The sequence below is a fragment of the Xiphophorus hellerii genome, chromosome 18, assembly GCF_003331165.1.
Source record: "Xiphophorus hellerii strain 12219 chromosome 18, Xiphophorus_hellerii-4.1, whole genome shotgun sequence".
In the NCBI taxonomy this organism is placed as follows: domain Eukaryota; kingdom Metazoa; phylum Chordata; class Actinopteri; order Cyprinodontiformes; family Poeciliidae; genus Xiphophorus; species Xiphophorus hellerii.
The window spans coordinates 25,366,121-25,392,511 of record NC_045689.1 but is presented as its reverse complement, the minus strand read 5'-3'; the positions used below and the strand labels follow the sequence as shown (position 1 = coordinate 25,392,511).

The 26,391-nt window shown below is 41.0% G+C and overlaps 2 protein-coding genes across 6 annotated transcripts; both read right to left on the bottom strand.

Annotated features, from left to right (window-relative positions):
• Positions 1 to 35: 35 nt before the first annotated feature.
• On the bottom strand, positions 36 to 7,233 carry trim59 (tripartite motif containing 59). Of its 5 annotated transcripts, none has more exons than XM_032546176.1 (6): positions 6,797 to 6,876; positions 6,442 to 6,477; positions 4,447 to 4,738; positions 4,155 to 4,376; positions 3,862 to 4,071; positions 36 to 1,487 (listed from the first exon to the last, which is right to left on the bottom strand). In XM_032546176.1, the coding sequence occupies exons 1-6, from the start codon at positions 6,859 to 6,861 to the stop codon at positions 888 to 890; spliced, it is 1,425 nt and encodes a 474-aa protein (XP_032402067.1). In that variant the 5' UTR covers positions 6,862 to 6,876; the 3' UTR covers positions 36 to 887. The 5 variants fall into 5 exon arrangements, with proteins under 5 accessions (XP_032402067.1, XP_032402068.1, XP_032402070.1 ...); XM_032546177.1 differs by having other exon boundaries at positions 4,447 to 4,735; XM_032546179.1 differs by lacking the exon at positions 6,442 to 6,477 and having other exon boundaries at positions 4,447 to 4,735; positions 6,796 to 7,233.
• Positions 7,234 to 8,827: 1,594 nt separating this feature from the next.
• kpna4 (karyopherin alpha 4 (importin alpha 3)) lies at positions 8,828 to 26,270 on the bottom strand. The gene is made up of 17 exons (XM_032546172.1): positions 26,039 to 26,270; positions 22,605 to 22,649; positions 22,391 to 22,480; positions 19,429 to 19,458; positions 19,183 to 19,235; positions 17,672 to 17,767; positions 17,291 to 17,376; positions 15,611 to 15,697; positions 15,229 to 15,398; positions 14,505 to 14,549; positions 14,280 to 14,411; positions 13,490 to 13,618; positions 12,795 to 12,899; positions 12,638 to 12,709; positions 11,556 to 11,718; positions 11,376 to 11,470; positions 8,828 to 11,289 (listed from the first exon to the last, which is right to left on the bottom strand). The coding sequence occupies exons 1-17, from the start codon at positions 26,105 to 26,107 to the stop codon at positions 11,194 to 11,196; spliced, it is 1,563 nt and encodes a 520-aa protein (XP_032402063.1). The 5' UTR covers positions 26,108 to 26,270; the 3' UTR covers positions 8,828 to 11,193.
• Positions 26,271 to 26,391: the final 121 nt, after the last annotated feature.

Sequence of the window (26,391 nt, the reverse complement as noted above, 5' to 3'; positions counted from 1 at the left end):
AGTCTGATTTCACAGTTTAGTGGAAGCTTGAAAGATGTAATTCTGCAAATTTTATTACATGAATTATGGAATATTTAAAAAGGTTTATAGGAAAAAAAAAAACCTACGGGTTACAACAAATTTTTACAGTTTACATTTATTTTGTTTCAGAGGGCTGTGCGCTGTGGTTTTGCCACATTTCAAAATCCCAGTTTACATCAAACCAACATGGTAAATAAGGCGCCATGATGGACTTTGTTCTGAGGCAGATTTTCAAGATGCACCATTTCCTTGAAAGTCCTGGTCCTGGGAGAAACGGGGAGGCAGGATAATTAAAGGCACAGATTGGGAGTCGCTCTTTATGCAACACATTCCTCCATTATTTGTTGTAAACAGTCTAGTGTGGTAAGGTCCACATGCAACGTGTCCAATAATGTCAGAAAGATCTGATGCAAGTTTCTGCATCTTTTATTATGAGTGGGAGTAATATAATGAATAGAAAGTAACACTTATCAAAAATGAATATTGCTACATAATGTGTGATTATAGAGTGAAACACCCAGGAAATGAACATGAAACCTTCTGCACATCTGCTGCTGCAGCATTTCTCCTCTGATTGTCTTCATCTCCTAAGCGTGCTGACAGGAAATGAGCAGAAGAGATTCTGGCTTAATTAAATTCCTGTTTCGCTGAAAAGGCAAAAAAAAAAAACAACCTTGTTGCTGTTTAGGCTGGACGCAACGTAGTTATGTTTTTTTTAATGTGAAACTTCAAACATACCTGTTAATGTAAAATCGTAACTAGCAGATGTTTAGAAAGTAACAAAAGTGAGGCTGTTTTGGTTTTTTGGAACTGGGGAAAAGAGACTCCTCCACGTTCAGACAGTTTGGTTTCCAGTTCGGCCTTCCTCAGCGAGACGTCGACGTTTTAAATAAAGCAGCCACCTGCTGAACGACTCGGTCTCTGAAGACAGACAGCTGCGAGCTCCACCTCTGCACTGCAGCCCCCATCTCTGCGCACTCCGCCTCCATTGTGTCCCACACGGACGAGACGAGGCTGCCGCTCAGACTCTGGGCCAGCTGACTGAGGCGGGAAAGGAGGGAGAACCCGAGCGACGCGCCTCCGACGGGGTTGGCCCACAACGCCGCCAGCAGCAGCAGCAGGCCCAGCAGAGCTACCGAAGCGATGGGCTTCAGCTGGTGCCACCTGTCCCAGGCAGGTGGGACAGGCGGGTCTGCCTCTGTGCCGACGCCACCGTCGCATCTGGTGCAGCAGAACAGCTTGGGAACCGGAGCCTGCTCCAGGCTGCTGATGGTCACCGCGGGCCAGTTCTGCTGCAGGTAGGCCGCTGCGCGCGGCGTCACCGACAGGTTGATCCCGGAGGGCAGCGGGGTTCTGATGAACTTCTCCACCCGATCTCTGAACTGATGGACTTTCTCCAAAAACACCAGGGGGGAGTCTTCCTCCTCCACAGACGAGCCCAGAGACACCAGGTCCAACTGCTCCTCCTGAGATCAGCCAACCAATTAAAGCAACACGAAACCATTAAAAACAAAAAAAATTAAATAAAAAGTGGATGATTTAATTTATTATCAGTGTAAAATTTTGATGTTTTGACTCTCAAAACACTTCTTGGCAGCCCTGATAGAAATGTGACAAGCACTAAAATAAATACATCTCTCATTGCTTTTTCCTAATCATTGGCAAATGCAACATTATTTTTATTCATTTTCAATTTTTGTCAAATCCCAGTGCTCCCTCCGAGTCTCCGCCTCCCAGTGCTCCCTCCGAGTCCCCCCCCCGAGACTCCTCGTCGCCTCCAGTGGTCCGGCCCCAGCAGCTGGTAAGGTAACACGCACAAGCAGATAAAGTCCAACCACAGTCCCACGTAGAACTTTAGAGTTAACTCTGGCCGGACGCACATACACAGATTTTTTGTCTTCTCAAGGATGTTGGCCATGTCTCCAAAAAGATTTTGAGCTTTATGACCGACATCGAGAACCAAGTGGAACTTCTCAAATGCACTCAAGTTTTCTTTTGGAGGTTCCAATGACTCAGACACTTGAGGTACGATGCTCCACTGGATCCTCCAGACTCGGTCGAAACGTGGAGTTTCGACCGAGCTGCACCAAACTTGGCTTGAGTGATCCTGGTTGGATGCCTGACGATCCTCTATCGTCATAGTCTGACGTCATCTAAGCCCCGCCCCCTAAGAACAGGAAGTAACTTTTTTTTCTTGGAAAGCTCCATCTCTGGTTCTCTTGATCTAATCAAGATGATTTTGTGTTGGATGACAGATAACAATTGGGCTCACTTGCTTTAAAGCGCCAAGAGTTTTCAATGGAGGATGTGGCCATGGCGGCGCAGCGAAGTGACAGGTCACGCCGCTGCCATAAGTTTGGCTCTAAATTCCACAGTGTCGAGCTGAGCTGCACCAAACTTACTGGGATGGATCCTTATCCAGTCCCGGACAGGAATCCATAAGAATCTTTGGTGGGCGTGGCCTAATTTCTCTAAAGCGCCCCCTAGAGGTTTTTAAATGACCATTGCCAAGCCATGCTTTAACCCAGAATTATGAAACTTGGTACACATATGTATCTTGTCAGGAACTACTAAAAAGTCTCCTGGTGCCATGGTCCAAACTCAACAGGAAGTCGGCCATTTTGAATCATGGCCATCATGTCCATTTTAGTGACATAGTATCTGATCGAACTCGTCCTACAGCGTTTAACATACAGACTTGAAAATCACTCTGCACACTCTTGAGGCATAGTAGGTCAAAAGTTCTCCTACAATTTTTTTGTACATCAAAGCATGTGGGCATGGCTAAGTGTCAAACTTTGACTATTCGCCATGAAACATCAAAGTGCAATAACTTCCACAGACAAGGTCACCACTGCATCAGACTTTCTATGTCTCATTATAGACCAGCCCTGATCACAGTCACATGGTCAATTGGTGACATCACCTAAGCCCCGCCCCCTTCCAACAGGAAGTCCTCCGTTTTTTCTGCCTGATGTTTTACTTTTACTCTTTGATTCATATGGGTTTAATCCTGTGCCAACTGACATCAAATGAAATGATGATGAACTCCGTCAATGCTGGCTGCTGGCTGAACCATGCGGCGTGGCCGAATGGCGAATTGCAATCCCTCTCCGTATGCATACAGTCATCTCTAAATCACATATGAATCATCTGATTAGCAACAAACTTTTTATGATTGACTTTTGTCAACCTGTAAAGAGCCCAATAGTATTCAATTTTAATTTGACTCCACTGATTCATTAATTTTCATTAAAAACTACAGCATTTGTTATTCATCAGAAGTCATTGTCAACAATTTCAGTAACTCGCCAGTAGGGGTCAGTATTACTCCACCAAAGACAAAGAGACCGATGGAGAAACGGAGTTTTCAGAGAAATAACTTGCATCAGACAGAGAAAACACAGTGACAAGTCGACACAAAGATGATAAATAACTACATCAGTATTTCGCCAGTAGGGGTCAGTATTACTCCACCAGTGACAAAGAGATCGATTGAGAAATTGAGTTCTCAGAGGAATATAGTCTGATGTGACCTTTCATCAGACAGAAAGGTCACATTGGGCACCGGTGCAGGAAGTGCGCGAGAGTGTCTGCGGTGGCGAGTGGGCGGCTGTGCTGGGATCCCCGCGTTCGCCAATAAGCCGGAGCGGCGCTGAGCTGCGAGGGCCGTTCGAGGCTGCTTGCAGCCTTAATTCTATCTGTTACCTTTTACTACCTTTTACTGGCCTTAATTTCAGTTAATTTAATTTACTACCTTTTACTACAGCGCGGAAACCCTGTTTTAATTTGTCATGAAATTAACCGATTGATTGCTTATTATGGCAGAGCTTTACACACCTGCAGCTCCTTGACTGTGTGGATGAGGGGGTCGTAGGTCGCGGCCACCTCTGCAGCAGCCTCGCTCAGAGCCTCCAGGTAGGCCTGCTTCTTCCTGGCCAGCACCTCCTCTAAAGAGACGAAAAACTGGTTGACCTCCTGCCGGTCCTGCCTCAGCAGAGCGTCGCAGCGCGCCTTCTCCTGCTCCAGCTGCTCCCCCAGCTCACACACCTGAAACACGGGGGGACAGCGTTACGGTTTAGCCTCTCTCCCCCACAGACTCCCAGAGGGCCGCTCAACCTCCCAGCCCCCACCTGACTCCACTTCTGCTCCGAGAGCCTGGCCAGCAGCAGCGCCGGGGTTTGTTTTTCTCTGACAAAGGCCGCCTGCAGGTCGTCTATGGGATGGCCCTGGTGCTGGCCGACGGTCAGGCACAGGCCGCAGATCAGCTGCCGGTCCTGGACGCAGTACATGTTGAGCGGCTGCCTGCGGTGCTCCTGGCAGGACGGCGCCCGCGGCTCGCTGTCCCTCTGGTACTGAAACGGCAAGACGCAAATCAGCATGTTTCTTTTTTAGTATGAATATCTCACCCCGAACGCGTCTTACTTTCTCGACGATGGCTCGCAGAGACACGTTGGACGGGAGCGCGTCCACGCCGCTCTGCGGCAGCTCCACCACGCTGCGGCAGTGGGGACATTTTATGGGCAGGCGCAGCGGGCGCCAGATGGAGTAGTTGGTGGACACCTGCAGCAGGTTCTCCAAGCAGTTCTTGCAGAAGGTGTGGGAACACGGCAGGACGCGCGGGTCGGAGAACAGCGAGTAGCACACGGAGCAGGTCAGGTCCTCCTCCAGGCTGTCCATCGCTGGAGGCGGACGGGACGCCGTGGGGTCGCACCTGCTGGGAGGAATTTAAGAACTCGGTGTGTGATTGGAGAAAAAAAATGTTACAAATAAAATCAGGATAATCTGAGTGTGGGTGTAATTTAAAACACTTGTCATACAAAGCTGACAATCGTAATAAAAAGAAGAAAAAAAATCTAAATGTGCTGCTTAGTAAAATAACAGTCAGAATGTTAAGTAGGTTTTGGCTCGGTTCTGATTTTTACTGGTAAAATGAAAACAAAACAGTGTCACTTTGTCACCAAAATTGATTTTTTGTTGGGTTTTTTTGCCTAAATTGCTTAGGCCATTACTTTAGCAAGGTGATGATTTTCAAAATGGCTGACCTTATAAGCGTTTCTCCCTTAACTGCAGTGACCTTTAAAGTTTCTTAACTGGGTTTAAAATGCAGCGTTTTATTATTTTCAACCATAAAAACTTCTGTTTTGGTACATTTACCTTTACTCTGCTTTACTTTTGTGAGTTTCAGGTTTCAAACATGTTTTTTAGATTTCAGAACATTAACTAGGTTATATTATTTTAATATCTTTCCACACTTTTTACATGCGGTACTGTATGGAACATTAAATCATCTTTATGTTTGTAACATTTATAAACTGTCTCATTCTGATATTGCGCAAGGATTTTCTTTGGACTTTGGATGCTTTTTCCTCTCAGGTATTAGCACCTGGCCAGATTGAGTGGGTGTGTTTTTTTTGTTGTTGTTTTTTTTTTTATTGTTCTTGCTCATTAACCGAGCTGCTGACGGGTTGGGCCCGTGTTGTCGTTACACAAACCAGACATCTTCTAGCAACGGAGCAATTTTAAATGGCAGCTACAACAGATGAGCCGGTATATCAACATTTTAAACAAAGGTCCAGTTTTGAAATTGGACTTTTCCTATCCGTCCTTTGCAGTGAGCCGACAGTCAGCTGGCTGACTGAAGACGACTTTACTTTTCACGCATAAACGCTCTTTTTGTTTTTAGAGGGGAAAAGAGCCCAGGAGGAAACAAAAGGCAAATAACCTTTATGTGGATCTTTTCTTTGAGTCCAGTACATATTTAGACAGGGGCGTGGGGGGCTTCTCAGCTTGAGGAACAGGTCACAGATGTTGCCAGACCTCTTCTAGAACCAACTTTAAATGGGATACTTTGAGACTTTTCCAGTAATACTTATAGAAATATGTCATTATTGTTTTAGCTCAATCTATGAACAACATTAAAAATAGATATAAGGTAGTATTTTAGCTCCGACAAGATGATTCACCAAAAGGTTACTGGCTAAAAAAAGAAATCGACGTAGGGTTTTTCTGTTTGTTCTCCCTATGCGTGTGTGGGTTTTTCCTGGGTACTCTGGATTCCTCACACTGTTCAAAAATATGATTGTTAGCTTAACTGGTCTCTCCAAATCATTAGCTGTGTGTGTCTCTAGGTTGCTTGTAACTCATTTATCCAGGCATTCAGAGATTAGAAGACATTTCTGGCTGCTTAGATTACAAAAGAGAAAATTAAATGCAAATGTGCAGCTAAACCTCACCACATTCAGCAGTTTGTTCCTGGGAATATTTGGCTTTAGCAACAAGAAGGCAGCGGAAAACACTTGGCTCATATTACCCCCGATCAGTTATGTTGTTTGGTGTCTCCTCTTGTTACGGCCAGCAGCTACAGTGACAATAAAAGGCCCAGCGCCAGTTCCCAAAAACAACAAACACCGAACTGACCTGAACAGCTGGCAGGAGTCCAGCGGTGGATAAATCGCCGTTATAAACAAAGCTTTGTTCAACATTAATCCCATTTTCAGGGTAGCCTTTACAGCCACATCTTTATTTCTAACAAACCTCCTCTACACCACAGTTTAATAAGCTATTTACATAAAAGACATTGCATTTTTTTTTCTTTTTAACCACACTGTTACTTCCCACCAATACCCCTTTGCGGACAATTAGAAACACGGCATACGTTGTTTAACTTATTTATGGTTTGTGATTAGTCAGCTAACTCAACTCGTGGTTTACAGCCTGGTAACGAAATGTGACTAATATTGAAATGTTTTAGGAGAAAACATTCATACTTACCCTATTTTCAGTGGAAAGTGTCCATAACAGCGTCTCCTTTCCGCTTCCTTCTCGTGCTGCTTTCATGCACGTCTAGTAAACTTGCATTTCCAAAACAGACAGGTCGTAACACGGAAGCAACGGTAACATTCAAAACCAGGTAGTTGTATTTTTAACGCGGAAAAAAAATACTAACGTTCCTCAGTTTTTCGGAGCGTACTGAAAACAACAAAAGACGTCAGTTTAGAGGCAAGTTATGATGTTCCTTGAATAATTTGTTGCGTTTATTTCAGAGCTAATCTTTGTGGCGTTTCGGGTGCGCACCATTGCATTCATCTTAACGTTATTCTTTCAATCACAAAACAAATGCGGTTAAGTGTACAATTGTGTCATTTCACGCGACACAAACCTTTTAAAACGAGTCAAATTTCAGAATCCCACCTCTCTCACACTTGGAACTCGGAACTTCCCATTTTCGATTACATATTAAACGGAGCATACGTTTCCGACCGCGTCCATTTTTTATTGCGCATGCGGATTAATGGCCAATCGGCCAGTTTAGCCAATAAGGAAGCGTCTTGTCTCTGGTTTGAAACCAGCCAGTAGCTGGAAACGAGCGCTGGCACTATGTGCACTTTGCTATGTGAAGAAACCTATATATTAAGTTTTTTTTACTTGGGTATGTATTATGGAGATAAAAGTCACAATGTATATTATGTATACATTAATTGCATTATTTTCTGAAAACGTTCCCATCTCCACAGTTTCCATTTTCATGGTTCCCATTTAGGAACCAGAATAAATGTGACAAAACGAACCCGTGAACTCGAGACGTTTCAAGACGTGGCCCATAAAGTTCTATTGCTGAAATAAAAGGACATCCTAGGGAGCACATTCACTGTCTGAAAAGAGAAATTGAACAAGGCGGACCGAGAGTTCGGTTGGTTTTTACGGTCGCTTCACAAGACAGCATTCAAACCACACTACTCGATGAAGCATGGTGGTGGCTGCCGCATCATGGGATGTTGGCCCTTTTCACACCGTTTTAAGATCCATTTACTGCACATCAAATCAAGACACTTACCTCTCATTCATACCATGTTTGGCCCAGATAATTCTCTTTAGCGGTCTCCCCAAAGTGAGCTGGAAACTCTCCCATCATTAATTTAGTCTTGGGTGCACATGATGTTAGGTACTGAAGCCGAGCTCAATGTTCCAAACATATTCTGACGTTTTGGCTGATTACTCAGCCGACATGTGCTCAAGTTTTCCCCCCACTCTTAAAAGTTGCAAAATTAATGTACAGCATTTAAAGCTGCAGTATGCAACTTTTTTTATTTATTTTTTTACATGTTTATGAAAAGTGTCACTAGGTCATGGCAGAATAACTTGAAACCGAATATGTGGGGGAAGGCAACAACCAGAGCTCCTCTACCTCCTCCCTGTAATCCTACTGTGATCTGCAGATTTGCAAAGCTCCCGGTCAAAACACAGCCAATCAAGCACAGGGTCTTAGTGTCACCAGTCATGCTTGTGTACATGCTGCTCAGAACAGACTTTGTCATTCAACTGCACATATAAAATGTACATGTTGAGTGAAATTTAGTTGCAAGGTGCCACTAATAAAAAATTAACTTACCGTTTCAGGAAAATGGTTTTACCACCCTCTTAGCCATGCTACCTAGTCTTAACATTCATGGCAGGCTCTGCTATAAGTGTACCAGAAAGCAAGGGAGAGTGTGTGAGTGGTGTATACACAAGAATGATTGACAGCAGGAAGACCCTCCTGAGTGATTGGTTGTTTCTGACAACCAAAGCGGAGAAGCTGGATTTTTTTCAGATAATCTGTCACGTACCTTACAGTCACAACAAAGTGACAGCTTTAACAAATGTGTAAAAAAATAATAAAATTTTCTTTTTTATATGAGAGACCGTCTACATGTGAAAAATGGCAACACACACGGGCATGAAAAAGGTTCAAATTGTTCTGGAACGAGATTAATTTAGATTTTTCATAAACGGAGCACACACATATACACCCACACTCATTCTCTCAGTTTGGGTTTCACTATTTATTTTTCATGAAGACAACCTGTCCTTTAACCTTCATTTCTCCCTGGGGGAAAAAAAAAAAGGTTTTTAGGCTTTCTCCATTCTTTCAGGTCATAATTTTAAGATTTGAAACCACTTTGCTAACAAGGAATGCTGCAAAAAACAAAAAAATATTACCCCTATGTTCAACAGAAGATTTATGAGCACAATGTATAATCATTACTACAGTGTTTGAAGTTAACAAAAAACAAAACAAAACAAAAAAAACAGAAGAGGTTAAGCTTGTACATTTAGCTTGTAGAAGAGCAAAAAGGGGTAAAGGGAGAGGACTCTGCAAGGTACTTAAGTTACAGCAAACTTGTCCATGGGTTTATTTATTACTCAGGTAAACCCGCCTTGAACAGCTCCAGTCTGACACATGGGACACCTTTGACCTTTTGAGAGGAGCGAGGTTAAATCCCCTCCAAGTCAAACTGAGATACATCAGCAGATTCGTCGACTGCTGCTGATGAAATAAAGTAATTCTATTCTCAAATAGCACTAAAAAGTATAATTAGATCACTTTAGAAAGACAACAAAGACTGTGGCTGAGTGATGCATAATGTAAAGGGGTCGGCGGCGGCGGGTCGGAGCCCACCGACACTCACCCAGGCCTCACTTTGCAGTACATGTGCAAAACCATACAGATTACTTAGTAAATTTGACAATAGTGAGCAGAAAGGAGGGCGGGACGTGGGGGGGGGGCAAAGGGACACATGTAACATTTAAGCACAGTATTACTCAAAATGAAAATTTCACTGTATTCACAGCCTAAGGAAACTAAAATTACCCTAAAAATAACTGTGCTAGGTACATGCAAGGGTTATGATTCACAATCCTACGAGACGTGGCCGTCGATTTGTTCTCCCGTGGCGGTGCTCAAAAGCTGTGGCAGCAGCGCTCCGAAGCGGTGATCTACGCTGCGAAATGAAGAAAAGGTGAGGCGGTTACAGGAGGATCTGGTTGGTTCACGGGTTTCACAGCATCAAAGCTCACGTCTGGTGTTCAGGTGGAAGGATGGAATAAGACGGTCGTCGTCGTCATTCACCTTTACAGAAAAGTGGTGGGACTAAAAGCAGAAAAGTAAAAAAAAAAAAATTTAAAATAAAGAGGAAAATTAAAAAAAAAAAAAAAAGAAAAAACAAAGGAACACACTGGAGGCAAAAAGAAAAGCCCATAAGCATCTTGATTCGATGCACTGCTGCTGCTCCTCCACGCTTCCCAGAAACAATGTCCAGTGTCAATTAATACTAAATAATAATTCTGAACAAAAAAAATATTAATCTTTGTGATGATTCTTTTTTTTCCCATTTTCCAAAGTTCTTTGAGGATCGGCCTCGTTCAGAAGGCAGAAATTCTTTTTCCTGCGACCTTTACTGTGTTGTTGCGTTTCTCTTCAAGATGTCGTCGTTTTTTTTGTGTCTTTTTCCCGCCTCCACATGCGCTCTCATCCAGACACGCGCACTTTCCCAGTCACGCACCGCAGCCACGCGCACACACAAACCACTCATCCGTCCATTCTCTCGCTCGCACACGCGATACGTTCAGTCGGACTCCTGGCCCCGCCCATTCGAGGAGAGGCGGGTGAGGGGAAGCGGAGTGGGAGGGGCTTGAAGATGGTCGCCCAATCAGAGGGCGTTCTCGTTAGAGGAGATGAACCTGGCTCCTCTGCGCTGAGTCCAGACATTCATACACAATGAGTCCATTCACACTCTGTCTGATAAACGTGGCCAGTTGGTTGGGGTGGGGCTAGGTGGCGCCCTCTCGTGGCGAATGGGGGGAATTGCAGAATTGTGATGATTTAGGTTTCATCTCTGTTCATAATTATATTCATTTCTGCTTTTTTCTCGAGATATTTCAAGATGTCTTGATTTCCTATTTGTTAATGTCCACGGCTCCCATCCACATCCAAGGTTTTTTTCTTTTCTTTCCGTCGTTTTGAAGTTTTTCCCAGAAGTCGACGGCGGCTCCAATAAACACAGAGGTTACGTCAGCGTGTCTTCTCAACGCAGTCGATGTAGATGTTTAGCTTCTTTTAGATTTTTTTTTTTCTTCTTTTTTATTTTTTGCAACATGTAGCCACTCATTCTCACTCGCATCCACTCGCCATCTCAAACTTCATTTGGGCTGGTTTCCCCCTGGATTGCCAAATGAAATCCACATATTTTTCTCTCTCAGATAAGATGCAGCCATGGATCCCACGAGCCAAGCACAATGGATCGAATTTCTCACACTCGCTCTCTCTCGCTCTTTCTCTCCTAATTGGTTTATGTTGAACAGGGTGCTGCATCGCGAACAAAACTCCAGAATGACCCCCCGGGGTGACGTCTAGAACTGGAACCCCTTGGCTGGCACGTTGGCTGCGTTGAAGCCGAAAGTCCCGCCTTGGATGGCGTCTGGGACCAGGCTGGTGTCTTCGTCAATCTGAACAAGCAACAGAGAAACGGAGCGTCAGCAGCGAAAAAAAATCCAAAATGAAACAAAAAAAAAACAACGCTTGTGTCACTTACATCATCGGATGAGAAGTACTGATCTATTATTTCATACGCCAGTTTGTAGATATCTTCATTTTCATGATTTTGCAGGAGCTCAATTTTTTCTAGGCCTGCGGAACATAAAGGTCAAAGGTGATCCCACGTTTAAAATGACAACAAAAGCCTTACAGAGACGACGGCGGCGGCTGAACGTACCTCCACACTCCTCAATGAGATTGGCGATAGTTTCCGCCTCGTCGTCGGCCATTTTCAGGATGTTACTGAGGCCGTCGAGAACGACCTGCACGACCTGAGAGTCCTTGACTGTGAGCAGGTTGCAGAACGGAGGGATCACCTGCATCTCTATGAGGTGGGCCACCTGTGGGACGACACATTTCAGACGAGGAATAAGTCTTTGTAAGCGAAGAACTCATTTATATGCACTTTCAACGTGTATTATGGGCAACGACAATATTTATTGACTTTTTCAAACACACAGGTGCATCTAACAATGTTTAGTTACCACAATTGGGTGTATACGTTTTCCTTCCACTCAACTTTGCATTAATATGTACAAAATTAGTATTCTGGGCTAGCTTTTTCAGCATTGACCCAAGCGTGTCAGTCAGTCCTCCATGTGATTGTGTCACATCCAGACCTCCATAAATACTTTAGTTGCTATTCAGATACTAGAAGAGTATATGGGCCATACTAAGAAAAAATAAATAAAATTACAAAAATAAAGTCGGATTATTACAAAAATAAAGGCGAGAATAAAGTTGTAGTAATAAGAGGACGAAGTTATAAAATTACAAGTCACAATATTATGAAAATAAAGTAAATCATATGACCTCATTCTCAGAATTGTATTTTTTTTCTTCATTTTTATGCAGATAAAGCTATAATATTTTAAGTTTGTTAATAGGTAGTTTCATTCTGCCACAACTGGCCCTTTAAAGACATTCATGATCTTAAAATGAGTGACAACCCCTGATATAGGCCATAATTTAGGATTTCTTCATTAAAATTATTGTTATTTGTACAAGGCATTCAAATTTTCTGAGAAAAACTGTAAGTCATAATCAAAGTTAATTGATAAAACTGCTTAAATTACAGAATGAATGTAGGTGAGCTGTTTTCTGTAAAATTAACTTCTTTTTTTTTTTACACAGAGACACACCAGGGGTGTCAAACCAGCTTTGCATCAATGACAGCCTGTAGGTGTTTTGTAAAAACTAAAATAAAATAAAAATAAATAAAAACGGGGACAAGAATTAACATGAGCAACAATATTTTACCTGATCTTTCCTCCCACTTATCGTCAGGTTACTGATGGCCCAGGCTGCTTCTTTCTGGGTCCCAAAGTCACCCTGAAATGAATAGATTCAATATAAGCATCATATTTTATTCTTTATTTTAAATCGTCTTCAGAACAACAAAGCAAACCATCCGCACCTTGTCGAGCAGGTGGATGATCATGGGAACCAGCTTTGCATCAATGACGGCCTGCACCTGCTGCTGGTTGCCTGCTGTGATGTTGGACAGGAACCACACTGCCTCCTACAGGACAGGGAGTTCAAATACAAGAATAAATCCTGATAGACTGATCACACGCTACTTATAAAGTCAAACTGTTTGAAGGCTTGCAGAAAAAATAAAAACTTTAAAAAAGTGTTTATGAGTTGGATCAGAACCCAGAGGTCAACCCGGATGAGTTGACCTCTGGTTGAGACGAGCGTGCTTGTGGGTGGGGAGGGGGTGATTTGAGGCTCTAATCATCGTCCAGTCACAAACGAGGCCTCGGTTTTTTTAATGACTGGTCTCAGATGCACTCCGGTATCAGCAGAGATTTTTCAGCACCCTTTACTCCTCCGACCCGTGAGACACACATTCACTCTGACACACACACACACACAGCTAAACCTGATCTGTCACTGACTACAGTGGCCGGTCTTCTTCACAGTCTTCATCCTCACGAATCGTCCTGCTGGCGAGTCTACTGGCTATCTAATACTACTCCATAACCTCTCACACATGACAATCACACCTGCACAAAGTCTCAGATTTCATCACTTCCATACCAAAGGTGGAGTTTTCCTAAAGATTGTCAGTGTGTGTGTGTGTGGCGTGAAAATGAGACTGGTTTTTACCTTGTTGATCTTTTCTTTGGGGTGAGTGAGGAGCGATGGGAAGTGGCTGAGGGCGTCGCAGTTGAGGACCACCTGCGTCTGCTCGTCTGTCCCGGTCACTATGTTACCGACGGCCCTCAGCGCAGCGGTCTGGATGTGGAGAGGAACCGGAAAACACAAACTTACAGGATGAGGAGGTGTGGAAGTAGTCGCAGTGAGAAGAGAAGTAAAGTTGCTACAAAGCTTTTTAAGAAGCAGAAATTACTGTTCAGACCTGACTATCGTTGGAAGAACTAAATTATGATATACACTGCTCACAAAAGTTAGGTAACATTTTAGAATGAACCTCAAATGACCTTTACAGGTGAACTTAATGTGACCTTCTCTAAACTCCCGAATGCCTACATCCAACTGCTCAGTGCTTTTTGCCCAACTTGCTGTCCAACAAGGAGATTAAAGGCAAAACTCACAACAGGTGTTTCAACCATGAGTTGACCAATAAACTTCCTTGTTTAACCAGAATTAGTGTTCAAACAGTCCTCCTCATCATGCTGTTCACATTTTGACGTCATGAGATCAACAGAAGTGGCCATTACTGAGTTTAGAGTGTCATCTGCAGGTTGCTGAGAGACTGGAAGAGTCACGGAAAGGCTTGGAGGTGAACGTCTTTTGACCACATCCTACACTGATGACCACTTCATTGTTAATCAATGTTCCAGGCAGCAGCAGGAGGTGCTGTCTGGCAGCTGTGTGCCCAGGATTGGTACTTGGTACATGTTATACTCTAAATCGTCTTGGTTCTTCTTCATACCTGAACTTTAACTTCATGATGACTGAGCAGCGGTACCAGGTGAGGAACGATGCCAGAGTCGATGACCATTTGGATCTGCTCGTTCCCAGCATCCGTCAGGTAAGACAGAGCCCAGACAGTATCCACCAAGATCTGGAAAGAACAAAAAATAGACGATTTTTCTCTGCTGCTCTTCTGATCTGTAATGGTTTAGAAAAAAAAGAAGAATACTAATTTGTTACTTACACTGACGTCAGTGTGGTGGATCAGCACACAGAGAGCAGGCAGGATCTGAGAATAAATAAAGCTTTGATTATAACTTCACCAGGTGCATAAAAAAAAAAATCTGAATCACAACTCAACCTCTTCACATGAAGCTGTGGTGTCTCTTAAAGGACTGAGACCTGCAGATTTACCAGTTAGGAGCTCTTGCAACATAAATGAACATATTCACCATTTGCAGGATCTCTGAGATAAAACAGATATTTCCAAAAATATTTCCACAAAAAAATAATGTCTTCCCAATAACAAGCAACAAAATAATTGTGCCTATATACACACTAAGGTTGGGTGATAACGGTTATATCAATTTATCGAATTTTCCATTTTTGAAGATTTAATTGTTGGAAAAACTGGATTTTTACTCATTCATAAATTCCTTGGGTCTCCATAGTTCAGAGTGATGTTAGTTCACCCAGTGAACAAAAAACTACCATTTTGTTTGACAAGCATGTTTTACAGTTTTTCAACTTTAAATTCAAGTTAACTCAAAAAAAAGAATGATTGAATAAAAGCCAATTTTTAAGATATTTTTTGTCATTTATATATTTTTTAAGGAAAAAAAGTGAGGGAAAAAATGGATTAAAATCAGAAATCAAATTTGGTACATATAAAAAAAAAAAAAGCTCAGATTTTATTTATAGTGACATCACTCAGCCCTAATCAATATTTTATCTCCACACACACACACCTCTTGGATCGTCTCCATCGGAGGTGGGGGGTCCTTGTGGCGGCACAGGTTGACCATGACCCAGGTGACGTTGCGGAGGAAGGTGATAGGGATGGAGGGGCTGATGAAGGACAGCAGGGGCTTGACCACTCCCAAGCTAATCACATAGTCTCTGCACTGTGGGCCGTCACCTGAATACATGTACAGGAACCACAATGAGTTTTCAAACGGCTTTAAAAGAAAACATGCAGGCAGGTCACTTTGGTTTGCACGAGCACAACGATACGGCTTGGAAACGCTGCACCTTCTGACATCCTTTGTTGAATATAAAATGAGCGTTTTCTCATCATAATCTCCATAATCTTTGTGAACAGAGAGCAAGATGAAGTCAGTGGTTACTCACCGATGATGTTTCCCAGGGCCCAGACGGCCTGTTCACACACATTCTGATGAGGAGAGTGGAGCAGCCTCAAGAACAGCGGCACAGCATCTTCACAAAACAGATTGTGATGAAGACAGAAGTCTGAGTACACGAGCCTTTACAAAGACATGCCAAAACAAAAAGTATATTCTAGCTTAATCCAGAACACCTAATAAAATCTGGAATAGCACTTTAGAAGATGTAAGTTTTGTTTATAGATTTATAGTTCTGCAGAGGAGAACCAAACGGTTAATAAACGGACGTCTACTTCAGGTTGGGTTCAATATCTTTTGAAAGTTCTGCTTAAAACAGCCGTTACTTTATCATTCACACCTCGGAGGTACTTGTACCTTCTGGCAAGTTAAACACTTCAAACAGGCAGCATGAAACAAAGTATATCTCAACCCTCTTTAGACATGCAGTCATTATCTAACGAGCCACCTGCAGTGTTTCAACATCAGAATTCCCCATTGGATTCACTCGGAACCGCAGGCCAATCCAGCACTAATAACCCCACCAGTATCATTAACATAGTGTTACCTGCAGAGCTGTGACATCTTATGAAAAAGCTAAACTCTTCAGATAAAAATTTATGAGGTTCTTTTAAAAAATTAATCCATGCAGCAGGTTTCTGTATCCAAAGAGAAACTCAAAGCCCATGCATTAGGTCAGGAATCAAATCTATGAGCCATAATTTGAAAATCACTACATATTTTTCAGGGTTTCTCCAAGTTTTAGGAAGTCAATAGAAGATATTAAGACCCTTTAAAGCTCACACAGTTTCTTAATTCAGAAAATAAATAACTTTGCAGATTATACTGAAATCACTTAAATTAAGCCAGGTCCATATGATTTTGATAGCGATGTTTTTAACTCATCTTTCATGTGACACCATTTTTACACTTGGGGTTGCTTAATTTTAAACTTCTAACTATATAAAGTAAACTTCACAGCAAATACAGACAGTGGGGTTTGGTTTAGGAGTAAATATTAAGTCTCCATTTTATCATGACCAAGAAGCTCATAGTGGATGATATTTTTGAAGATTTGATGTTTGAATTATAATGTTTTGACCTCAATTCTCTAAACCTGAATTAAACCATTTTCATTTTCAGGAGCAAAAACTTATTTGCATCTATATTTAAGAAGCAACTGAATTTGTTTAAAAATCAGTGTGGAAAAAAAATGGACATATCAAAAAAAGAAAAGGTAAAGATTTAAAAATAATATAACTAAACTGAAGATTATAAGATCGTGCAGAAAATCTGTTTTTTATGCAGTTTCTAGAAATGAAACAAATCATGGAAACAGCCTTTAGTCAAAAGCTTCAGGGTGACAAAGTGTTAAAAAATAAACCCTCTGTTCACGTTTGGTTGGAAACCTAATTTCCAAACAGCAACAATCCCAAACATCTCTCAACTACTTTAGATATGGTTGGGATATCACTTTTGTAGCGTAATTAGAGTTTGAAAAAGAAGAAATCTGTCATACTGTTTTTTCATATATTAGTATAAATACTGTGATTTTCCTTCTTCCCTAGGAGAATTAAAAACAGACAAACTTTCTCTGGGTCGTTCCTATTGTTGAACTAGCAGCTCATCCAAACAAATCAAACAATGTGGGAATAAAAGGATTTGATTTTTGTAGCAGAGTTGAACTTACTGGACTGAACCACAGCTTGGGTTTGCTCTGAGGTACCCGACGCGATGTTGGTTAGAGCCCAGGCGGCTTCAAACTGCAGAGACGGGCTGCAGGGGAACAAGATGGACCGACTGATGAGGTGGGACTAGGCAGCAGAGTTCGACAATATCAGCAGGATGATTAGTCGTTCACTTTCTTTGGAAAAACTAGAACACGTTTACATAACAGCGGAACTACTCAGATGAGTCAGACGAAATCCAAGCAGCTCATCTGCATAACACTGAACAGGATCAAGGAATGAGGCTAACTTTGACTATAATTATCACAAACTTAGAGGGAAGGAAAATAAAGCATGAGTCATTACTGCAGGCAGATGCGCAGACAGAAAAGCAGCTAGCTTACTTGTCATCTCTGTCCAGGCAGTGCACCAGGATGGGAAGGATCCCAGACTTAATCAGGTCATCTATGGGAGGATTACGGTCACTGGACAACAGCTTCCTGTGAAATTACAAACAGGGTTTATGCAGGTTTCACTAATTAACATTCAAGACTTTTTAAGATCATTATGGAAAATAAGACCTGTATCACAACATAAATGTACAAAAGAAAATGGAAAACACGTAAATAATTTGGGTTGGTAAGAAAAGTGAGCCAATGGTGAAGATGATCGTCATCCAGCAGATTAACATTTATCCAAAATGGTTGTAAAAAAGCCAGCTAGCTCTGCCCTTGCTTTCCTTTAGCTAGCAAAGGTTTATTAGCAGATAGCTTGTTATTGATAGTGGCAACTGTCTTAAGTTGAGACAGCACGCAAGTCAAATTTTTTTTTTAAATACAAATAAAATTACAGCTTTAAAGCGGCTTAAATGCATAAATTTAAGCCGCTTTAAAACTTTTTAAGAAAGCACAGACATCCTGCATAAAGCAAACATCACAACAGAGAAACGGCTACCAAAATCTTCAGGATTGATCGCTTTTCCAGGAAAACTTGGGTTTAGCAAATGTTTTGTCCTGCTTTAACACAAGACATTCTGACAGTCTTGTTTTTGTGAAATAATCAGCCAGTGGAAGTAATACATTTTAAAAATCAATATTAAGGAATTATTTATTGAAAACAAGCTTCTATTTTTGCTAAAAAGTTACCTGCAAGTTAGTTTTGTCTCATGTCAATTGTACTAAGATATTTGTAGTAGAAGCAAGACTAAAACTACTTAGTAAGATTTTGTGTTTTTGCAGTGTGGTCTAAGTTAACAGCATTTTTGAAACGCATCTGTTCTATTGGACAATGTTTATGAGCTCCGTTTTTAGAACTCAATATAACAAAACCAAATCATCAAGAGCATAGCTTTAATATAAATAATTAAAAGCATTATAGAAAAGAAATAAAAATCTTGAAATGTAAAGGAGATTGATCCGATTATAAATTTTGGCAGCTTTCCGCTCCCCTTCTAAAGGGCGACATGAGTGAAATGCATGGCCTTTTCCAGTATCCATTAAATAGACGAGTCTGACTGCTGGTTGGGAAAAACTGTCAGGCTCTGAGACTGCAACACTGAAACACTACTTTACAAGAGCCAATCAGCCATAACCAAAAGGCTTGCTGAAAATAAAAGCGATGGTGTCCAAGTGCAGAATCAGCAGCTTATAAATACACCTGCGTGGCAGCAACCCTCAGCAGGATGATCAGTGAAGTTAACTCACTGCAAAGTCCTGCTTGTTTTTATCTCTAATGTGCAACATGTGACATTTTAGACCAAACATCAACTGAACAGAAACATAAATCCTGAAATATCTTAATTTAGTTTTCAGACTACTTTGGTAAAAATATATATATTACTGTGTAATCGTACAAGAATAATTTAATGATATGCTAATAGTAGAAATGTAAACAGACATGAGCTGCGTTTCCTTACCTGGCAGCCTGAACAGCACTCAGCTGGATGCCCTGGTTATCGCTGGTGGCATTCTGCAAGTCAACATAGCAACTATATGAGCAGTACTGCATTTAAAAGAAATAAATACATCGATTTAAAAGACACAATATCATTTCCTATTTGCACTGATTTGAAGAGTTTTAAAATATTCTAACGTTGCTGTATGTTTAAAAATGTCTGAGTGAATAACCCAGAAATGAATTTAAAATATTCAAATCAACTTACTTGTACTATTGTTTCAAGAGAGGTGTTTTGCTGCAAAAGAAGATTACAGAGATTAGCTTCAGAAGAGATGCAAAATAAAACGTGTTAAACATTAAACACCAGAATGAGAGTGAAGCTTGAAAGGTCATCATGGTGCGTTTACTGACAAATAGTGAACAAAGAAGGCCTCTTGATGTTTTGCATATTACAAGCTAATGAGGAGCATAGACGGCCGATGATGTAGCAGGCGGTGCTTTAGAGCGGTCTATAAGATGGATGCATAACAAACACATCACTGACATTTTGCCTAAATGGATGTTTTCTACACCAAACTTCACCAAATGGAGGGCACCTTAATCGTCCTTTTTACAGAGTTTCTACAGGTTTTACCAAGTCAATTTTAAGACTTTTTAATGCCTTTTTAAGACTTATGAATTGAATTTAAGACCTATATCTCCACAGAAATGTACAAACTTCCTCCAGCCAACTAGTGATGAATTTGACTTACTCGTGATAAACCCACAAAGCTAGCTAGGCTATATTAGCAGCTAGTTAGCGGTAGCTTCAACCGTCTTGAGTCACAGCACGAAATTAAGACGTCTTAGTGCGATTCAAACGTTTGCCTGATGGAAAAGTCCAGCGAGGAAAAAAACCTATACGAGATTAAATAGTTCTGTCAAAACAAAATTTAAGAATTGTGATTAATGTATTTAAGGTCAACTTTTTAAAAATGAATTTCAGACATTTTAAAGGCCTTAATTTTAGATGCATGAACTTAATACTTTTTAAGGCTGCAGGGATACTCGGCCTTTATCACCCACTGACCTCGACTTCTCTCTTTTAGATCAGATTGCTGCCATCTAACAGAGTTCTAGGATCCTTTCACACCCCCATTTTACACAAACTTGTTTCCATTTCTACTCCACCTGCTTCCTTTTATAAAAATACTGCTGAAAATCAGTTAATTTCTGCTGGTAGTTAAGTATTCCTGAGGAATTATGATGATGACTATAAAATGATCAAACGTCACCAGTGATTTCATCTAGAAATATGACGTTTTCTAAGGATTCAAATTAGACCCTTGTTCACTTATTGGGGTTATGTTTCCCATTTGGGCACTAAACTCTTATTAAGTTTGAACTCCTTAAATCAGACTATGTGCAGAAGATAGATATAATATTTTGTACTACTGGTTGTTAGCGTGCAAATGAAACGTCCTCAAGTCAGGTGTAAATTGGTCATTTGAAACCATTACTTCAAACAGACACTGCGCTAAGAGATTCAGGTAAACCCGCCAACCTTTTTAAGACCATTAACATTGAAATTTAAGACCTAAGTCTTAAATTTATAGTAGTAGTGACAAGCCTTTTAGCACAGAATGAACACTGCATCGTACGAGTTGACAACAGAAGTGAGCCAATGGAGAAGATGAACATTATCCAGCCAAAAGGCGCTAAATTTACACTTGACCTGTGATAAATTTACACTATACAAAAGCTAACTAACGACTTGTTAGCCGAAGCCGCAACCACCTTGAGTCACAGAATGAAATGATTATGTTTGCAGGTGACTCAAGTGTTTGCCTGGCAGAAAAGTTCCATGAAACAAAAAAACCCTACAAGGTTAAATAGTAATGCCATGACTAAATGCAAGACCTTGATTGGCGTATTCAAGGAAAACGTATATATTTTTTTATCAATTTAAGACATTTTAAGGTCTTTATTTTCGATGCATGAATTCAAGACTTTTTAAGGATGTGCGGCCCCCTTCCATAATTTAGATCTCAATCATCATTATCAGATATTGTCATTCCTCAGATATAAAACAGTTGAGTAGAAAAAAGAAAAGAAAAACCTGCTTAAGTAATTCATAATTCAGGAAGCACTTATCAAAAAGCACAAATTAGGGGTGAAATTGCACTTTTTGTTGAAAAAAAAAGAAGATCTGTGGATAAAAACAAATGTGTCAGAAAAAATAACCCAGGCATTACTGTAGACAACTTTCAATATTCCCACAGCAGGCACAAGGCCCCTCTAAAGCCTTTCACCGAGTTTGACCAGTAGGCTTTTGCTGATATACTGGCAAAAGCAGCCTTCAGCACCGTAAAGTAGTTACGGTGCTGAAGTGGACATTTTAATCCCACAATGCCACCAAACCCAGACCTTTACTAAAGGTGGGAGTCCAGATCGATTCCCCCCTCCCCGGTGACATTTTTAGTGTGTAAAACAGATAGTTCTGATGTTCGCCCCGACTGCATGTTCTGAAAGACGGCCACGGAGGGTTTTATGATGCAAGAGCAAAATTAGGGCTGCGCAATATTTTAAAAAAACTGTAAGATATTAGACATAATTGGCAAAAACTGTTACAATTATCTCCATTTTCCTCTCTCTTCTCTTCTCTACCCTACTACTCAGCTCAGTCACTTCAATCTGTACCGATTGTGCAGCTAAATCCCCTTCATCTGGGGATGAAATATACCATTGGCATGCAATAGTAATGCATGTGACTTAAAATATTAAAATAAATATTGCTGCCTTTGTGATTCCTTTTGCTGCTGCAAAAAGGATAGAAATTCGCTACATTGCACAACTCTAGTACAAATGAATACTATTTGGTGAAAATAATCCCTAAAAACAGTGTACAGTAAATAGTTCAAGTTCTGATGGTAAACTTAACACCCAAAATAGAAAAACTGATTATTAATACCTATGACTTCAATCTGTTTTTCTAAACCTTTAACAAGGCCCACAAAGGAATAATTTAAGCATGAAACAGGAAGGACGAGGTTAGCTGCACTCTACACTTTGATTATGTCGGTAAATCTCATGAGATTATTTCTGAACAGTGATGTATTCTCAAAGTATCAAAGAAGCCTCACATGGGCAACACAAATTCAAATATTAAAGATAAAAAATGCTGACTAGATTTTTAGACAACGACCAGACTGAAAACAGAGAAAGAAAAAAAAAAAGAAAAAACTTACCGATCTGAAATCTCCATCAACATCGGAGTCCTCGCACACGTCTTCGTGGGGAACGTTCCTCCTCTTCAGGAGGTGCTCATCTCTTTTGTGCTGTGGCGAAAGGAACAAAGTACTTAGTAAAAACACTGGAATATTTATAAGGTCTCAGATTAGACACCGAAAACTGTCTAACTGGGTAGTTTTAGTTGATGATACAATATGACCAAGAGATTACCTTTCTGAGCTCCACCACTACCTCGGTCCTCTGTCGTCTCATGGTCTGTAGAAAACATATGAACGTTAGAATACAAGAATATAGCAACCATAAAAAGTAAAAATGATACAAAATCACTGATCGTACAGCAAAGTTAAACTCTATAGCTGGACACTGCATATGATAGCCATAATGTACCGTCTGACCTATTGCAACTTGGCTTCAGTTAGTAGCTATTTTACTAGAATTATATTTGGGTTAGTCTGGTATGTTTTACCAATACATACCAGAAATACCTTCATTATGTAGTGAATATTGTGTTGCTTTGGGAAAAACACTTGATGAAAACAGACATCCGAGGCTCACTGATAACATTGGCCAATTGCAGTGTGCAGAAGTGGCCTCTTGTACCGTTTGCTTCGGTAGGAGTCTCTGCCCGAAGATAATTTTACTTTGATTCTCTGCTGGTCCTGCAGACTCTGGGAGCTTGATCTCCATATAAAAACAGAAATGTAGTTTCATCTAAAAGCTAAAGTCCAACTTTATATGGGCCAGACTAATGCTAGATTAGTATTTTTAAGCAAAAAACTTAAAACATACCATAAAATAAAATATGAAAACCAGGAGATGGGATATTTTCACTTAGTAAGAAATATTTTCATCTGCAATAACAGATGAATTTCTATTATTTAGACACGACTCCACTGCAAAGACTGAAAGAGTCTAAAACACATATTGACAACAGCTGTCAATTAATATTTACTCGGTGCAAACATGAATAAAGAATCTTGAGGTTTTTAATAGTTTCATGTATCTATGGTTTAAAGTTGTCTTCATGTGAAGCAAGAGAAACCAAAAAGGTGACAGGAACTTTCCTCGACTGCATGGAGCAAACTACAGGTACAGCTCAAGAAATTTGAATATTGTGAAAATTTTAAATCTGTCGTCACTCTTTTCAGAAAATAAAACTCAAAAATTAGAAACAGAAATGTTAGGCTTCTGAAAAGTATGTTCTCTTCAATGCATTCATTATTTTAATGGGGCTCCGCTTGCATGAATTTACTGCATCAGTGCGGCATGGGATGGAGGCGATCAGCCTGTGGTTCTGCTGAGGTGTGATGGCAGCCCAGAGAAATGCTAACTTTATTTTCATCTAAAAACAAAACTTTGGACCCCTGAGCAACAGTCCAGTTCTTTTTCTCCTCAGCTCGGGAGAAATGCTCCTGACATTTGTCTTTGGTTCAGTATTGGCATGGCATGAGGAATATGACATTTGTAGCCCACGTGGGATTTGTCTCTTTAAGGCTTTGTAGATGTCACCTCTTAGTGAATCTTCCCAAATTATGGAGTAGATTTGGATTAAAAATCATCCAAGCTGTAGTTATCCTTGTTGCTGATGCACCTTTTCCTTCCACAATTTTTCCTTTCACTCAACTCTAAAAAATTAATATGCTTTACTTTTGACAGTAATTTTTTGACAGTCAACTTTGGATTTTCATTGTCTGCAAGGCATAACCACTAAAATCATAAGAAATAAAGGCTTAACAAATTTCACTTTATATGTAGTGAATCAATATAATAACCAAGTCTGGTAAGCAGTGGGTTGCAGGCTGGCTACTCAAGCAAATACCTGGACTAATTCACAATCTAGCATCAGTTTGGTATATTGGTGTCACTCTGTGATTAATAACTTTTGAGTGTTTATTAAAAATTGTGCTTATTTTTGTTTAATTCTATGCATCAATGCCAAAATACATAAACAACATTACAGTAAGTGTAATAATTTGTATGTTTATAGCAAAACAAGAAAAAAGTATTGCTTTTCCGCTTTAACTAAAATCGGTAACATAATGTTGCACATTTTATTACAAAGTTTGGTGGACAAGCATGCTAGTGTGAAGCTGACATATCCTCCCTGAAGGATATGAAAGTCTATATTTTGAGTGTCATGTTTCTTCAGTCGGTCGTGGCAGACAGACACGCGCTCACACTGAACCGATTCTGTAAGATGTTTCTTCACGTTTCAAGAACCGTTCCTTTCTAGCACTGCCAACAGTTTGCTCAACACAACAGACCATAAACATGCCTCCACTGGAGAATAATTTGCCTCAAAGTCAATGATGGCAATGATTTAATCAACTGAAATGCTGATTAAATCCTTTAATCAGGATGATTTTTCACTAAACTACATTTTAAACCAAAATGGCCTGCACTGTACTTTAGCCAGGCTTGATTAGGGGTGTAGGTATTGAATTTTAATCTGCATACAAGAAGACTGTATTTCATTATTTGCTGACATAATTTCTGAATATGAATTGGACCTGTTTTAATGCAAGTTGTGTGAATTTCAGAACAATGATAATTGATCTGGTGTTTCACTTGTGGTCAGAATTAAATTTAGTCTTGTGTGTCTAAACACAGGGGCACTTATAAATTTAATGGCATTTAAATGAGCAGATACAGTTTTGGTTGGTGACCAGGTGCTTGTTTAGAGATAAAGGGTGTGTTCAGCATTTACATACCTCAATGTATAGTTGTTACCACGCTAAAATACGACATGACCCCTGAGGCCCGTCTCACTGACAGAAAGCAGTTGTCAGACAGGATGTATGAGTATTACGGAATCATACACACCACCAGTGAGCCGATCTAGACGAATATCGACACCCACCGGCCTCCATGAGACCCTGTGACACACCGAGCTGACTGTAAATCACCTGGCTATGTATTGATCCGACAGCAACTAGCATGTTTAGCTTTCATCTGTCAATCATTCCAACTGAAAAAAAAGTAGATATTTGAGATTTAAGCACACGCAATTTAAACACGTAGTCAAAACGTAATTATTTACACCGACTTTACAGCAACGTAACAGGGTAGCTAAGAAGCTAACTGGTTTCCGCCATTGTTTTTGATTATCGGGACGGGGGATGGGTGGAACTACAGCTACTACCAAGCTAAGCAGGTTAGCCTGCTGCAGTGCTAAAATGACGTTAATCTACTGTCATGCTAACAAAACTATAAGGAGAATACTTCTATTCCAATAGATTAAACATTTAAATTTACTATATATACTTTTAGTTATATGGGTTACATTTGACACCGAGCAAAAAGGAATCGGGAAACGATATGCTTCAGTTGAGCTAGCATGCCCCCAGCGGGCCTAGCTCACCCAGCGGAGGCTTTTCTGACATGTTTAACAAGCAGCGCGGTCTGCTGGGGCAACGAAACCAAAAACCCAAGCGGGGAGACCTCCACGGCGAGGCCAGCCGTCTCCACTGGGTTATAAGTGAAGGCCCCGACCGGGTTCAGGCACCAGAGTTCCCCGATGAGTGGGAATTAGAAACGACGTCACAGCGGAGTAGACAGGCGAAACGCTGGCCGTGAACGCAGCAGCGTTGGCGGCGGCAGCGCCGACCGTAAGCGCAGACTCCTATCAGCAGCACAACTTTTACCTCCAAATCTCGGCCCTTATTCTTGAAATTCTTCAGCCGCTGGTTGTCCAGTTTCTCGTTGTCAGCCATGTTAGCGCTTCTGGGTAACGTTGGATAGACTTAGGCTCTTGAATTTAGCTGGTGAGCTACCCCCCTTTTCTGGTTCTCTTTTCGTAGCCTTTCGTTAGCTGACTATTTTCTACTGCTGCTGTCCGCGGTGCATACTGGGAATGCCGGGTGGTGGAGGGCAGCCTCGCTCTGGCGTAGAGGAAGGGTGGGGAAATCCCCCTCACTCTCATTGGTCTCTCCACTCACGTCTGGGTGGTGGGAGAGCCACACCTTATTCACTCAGGCAATGCCCACGCAATCATATC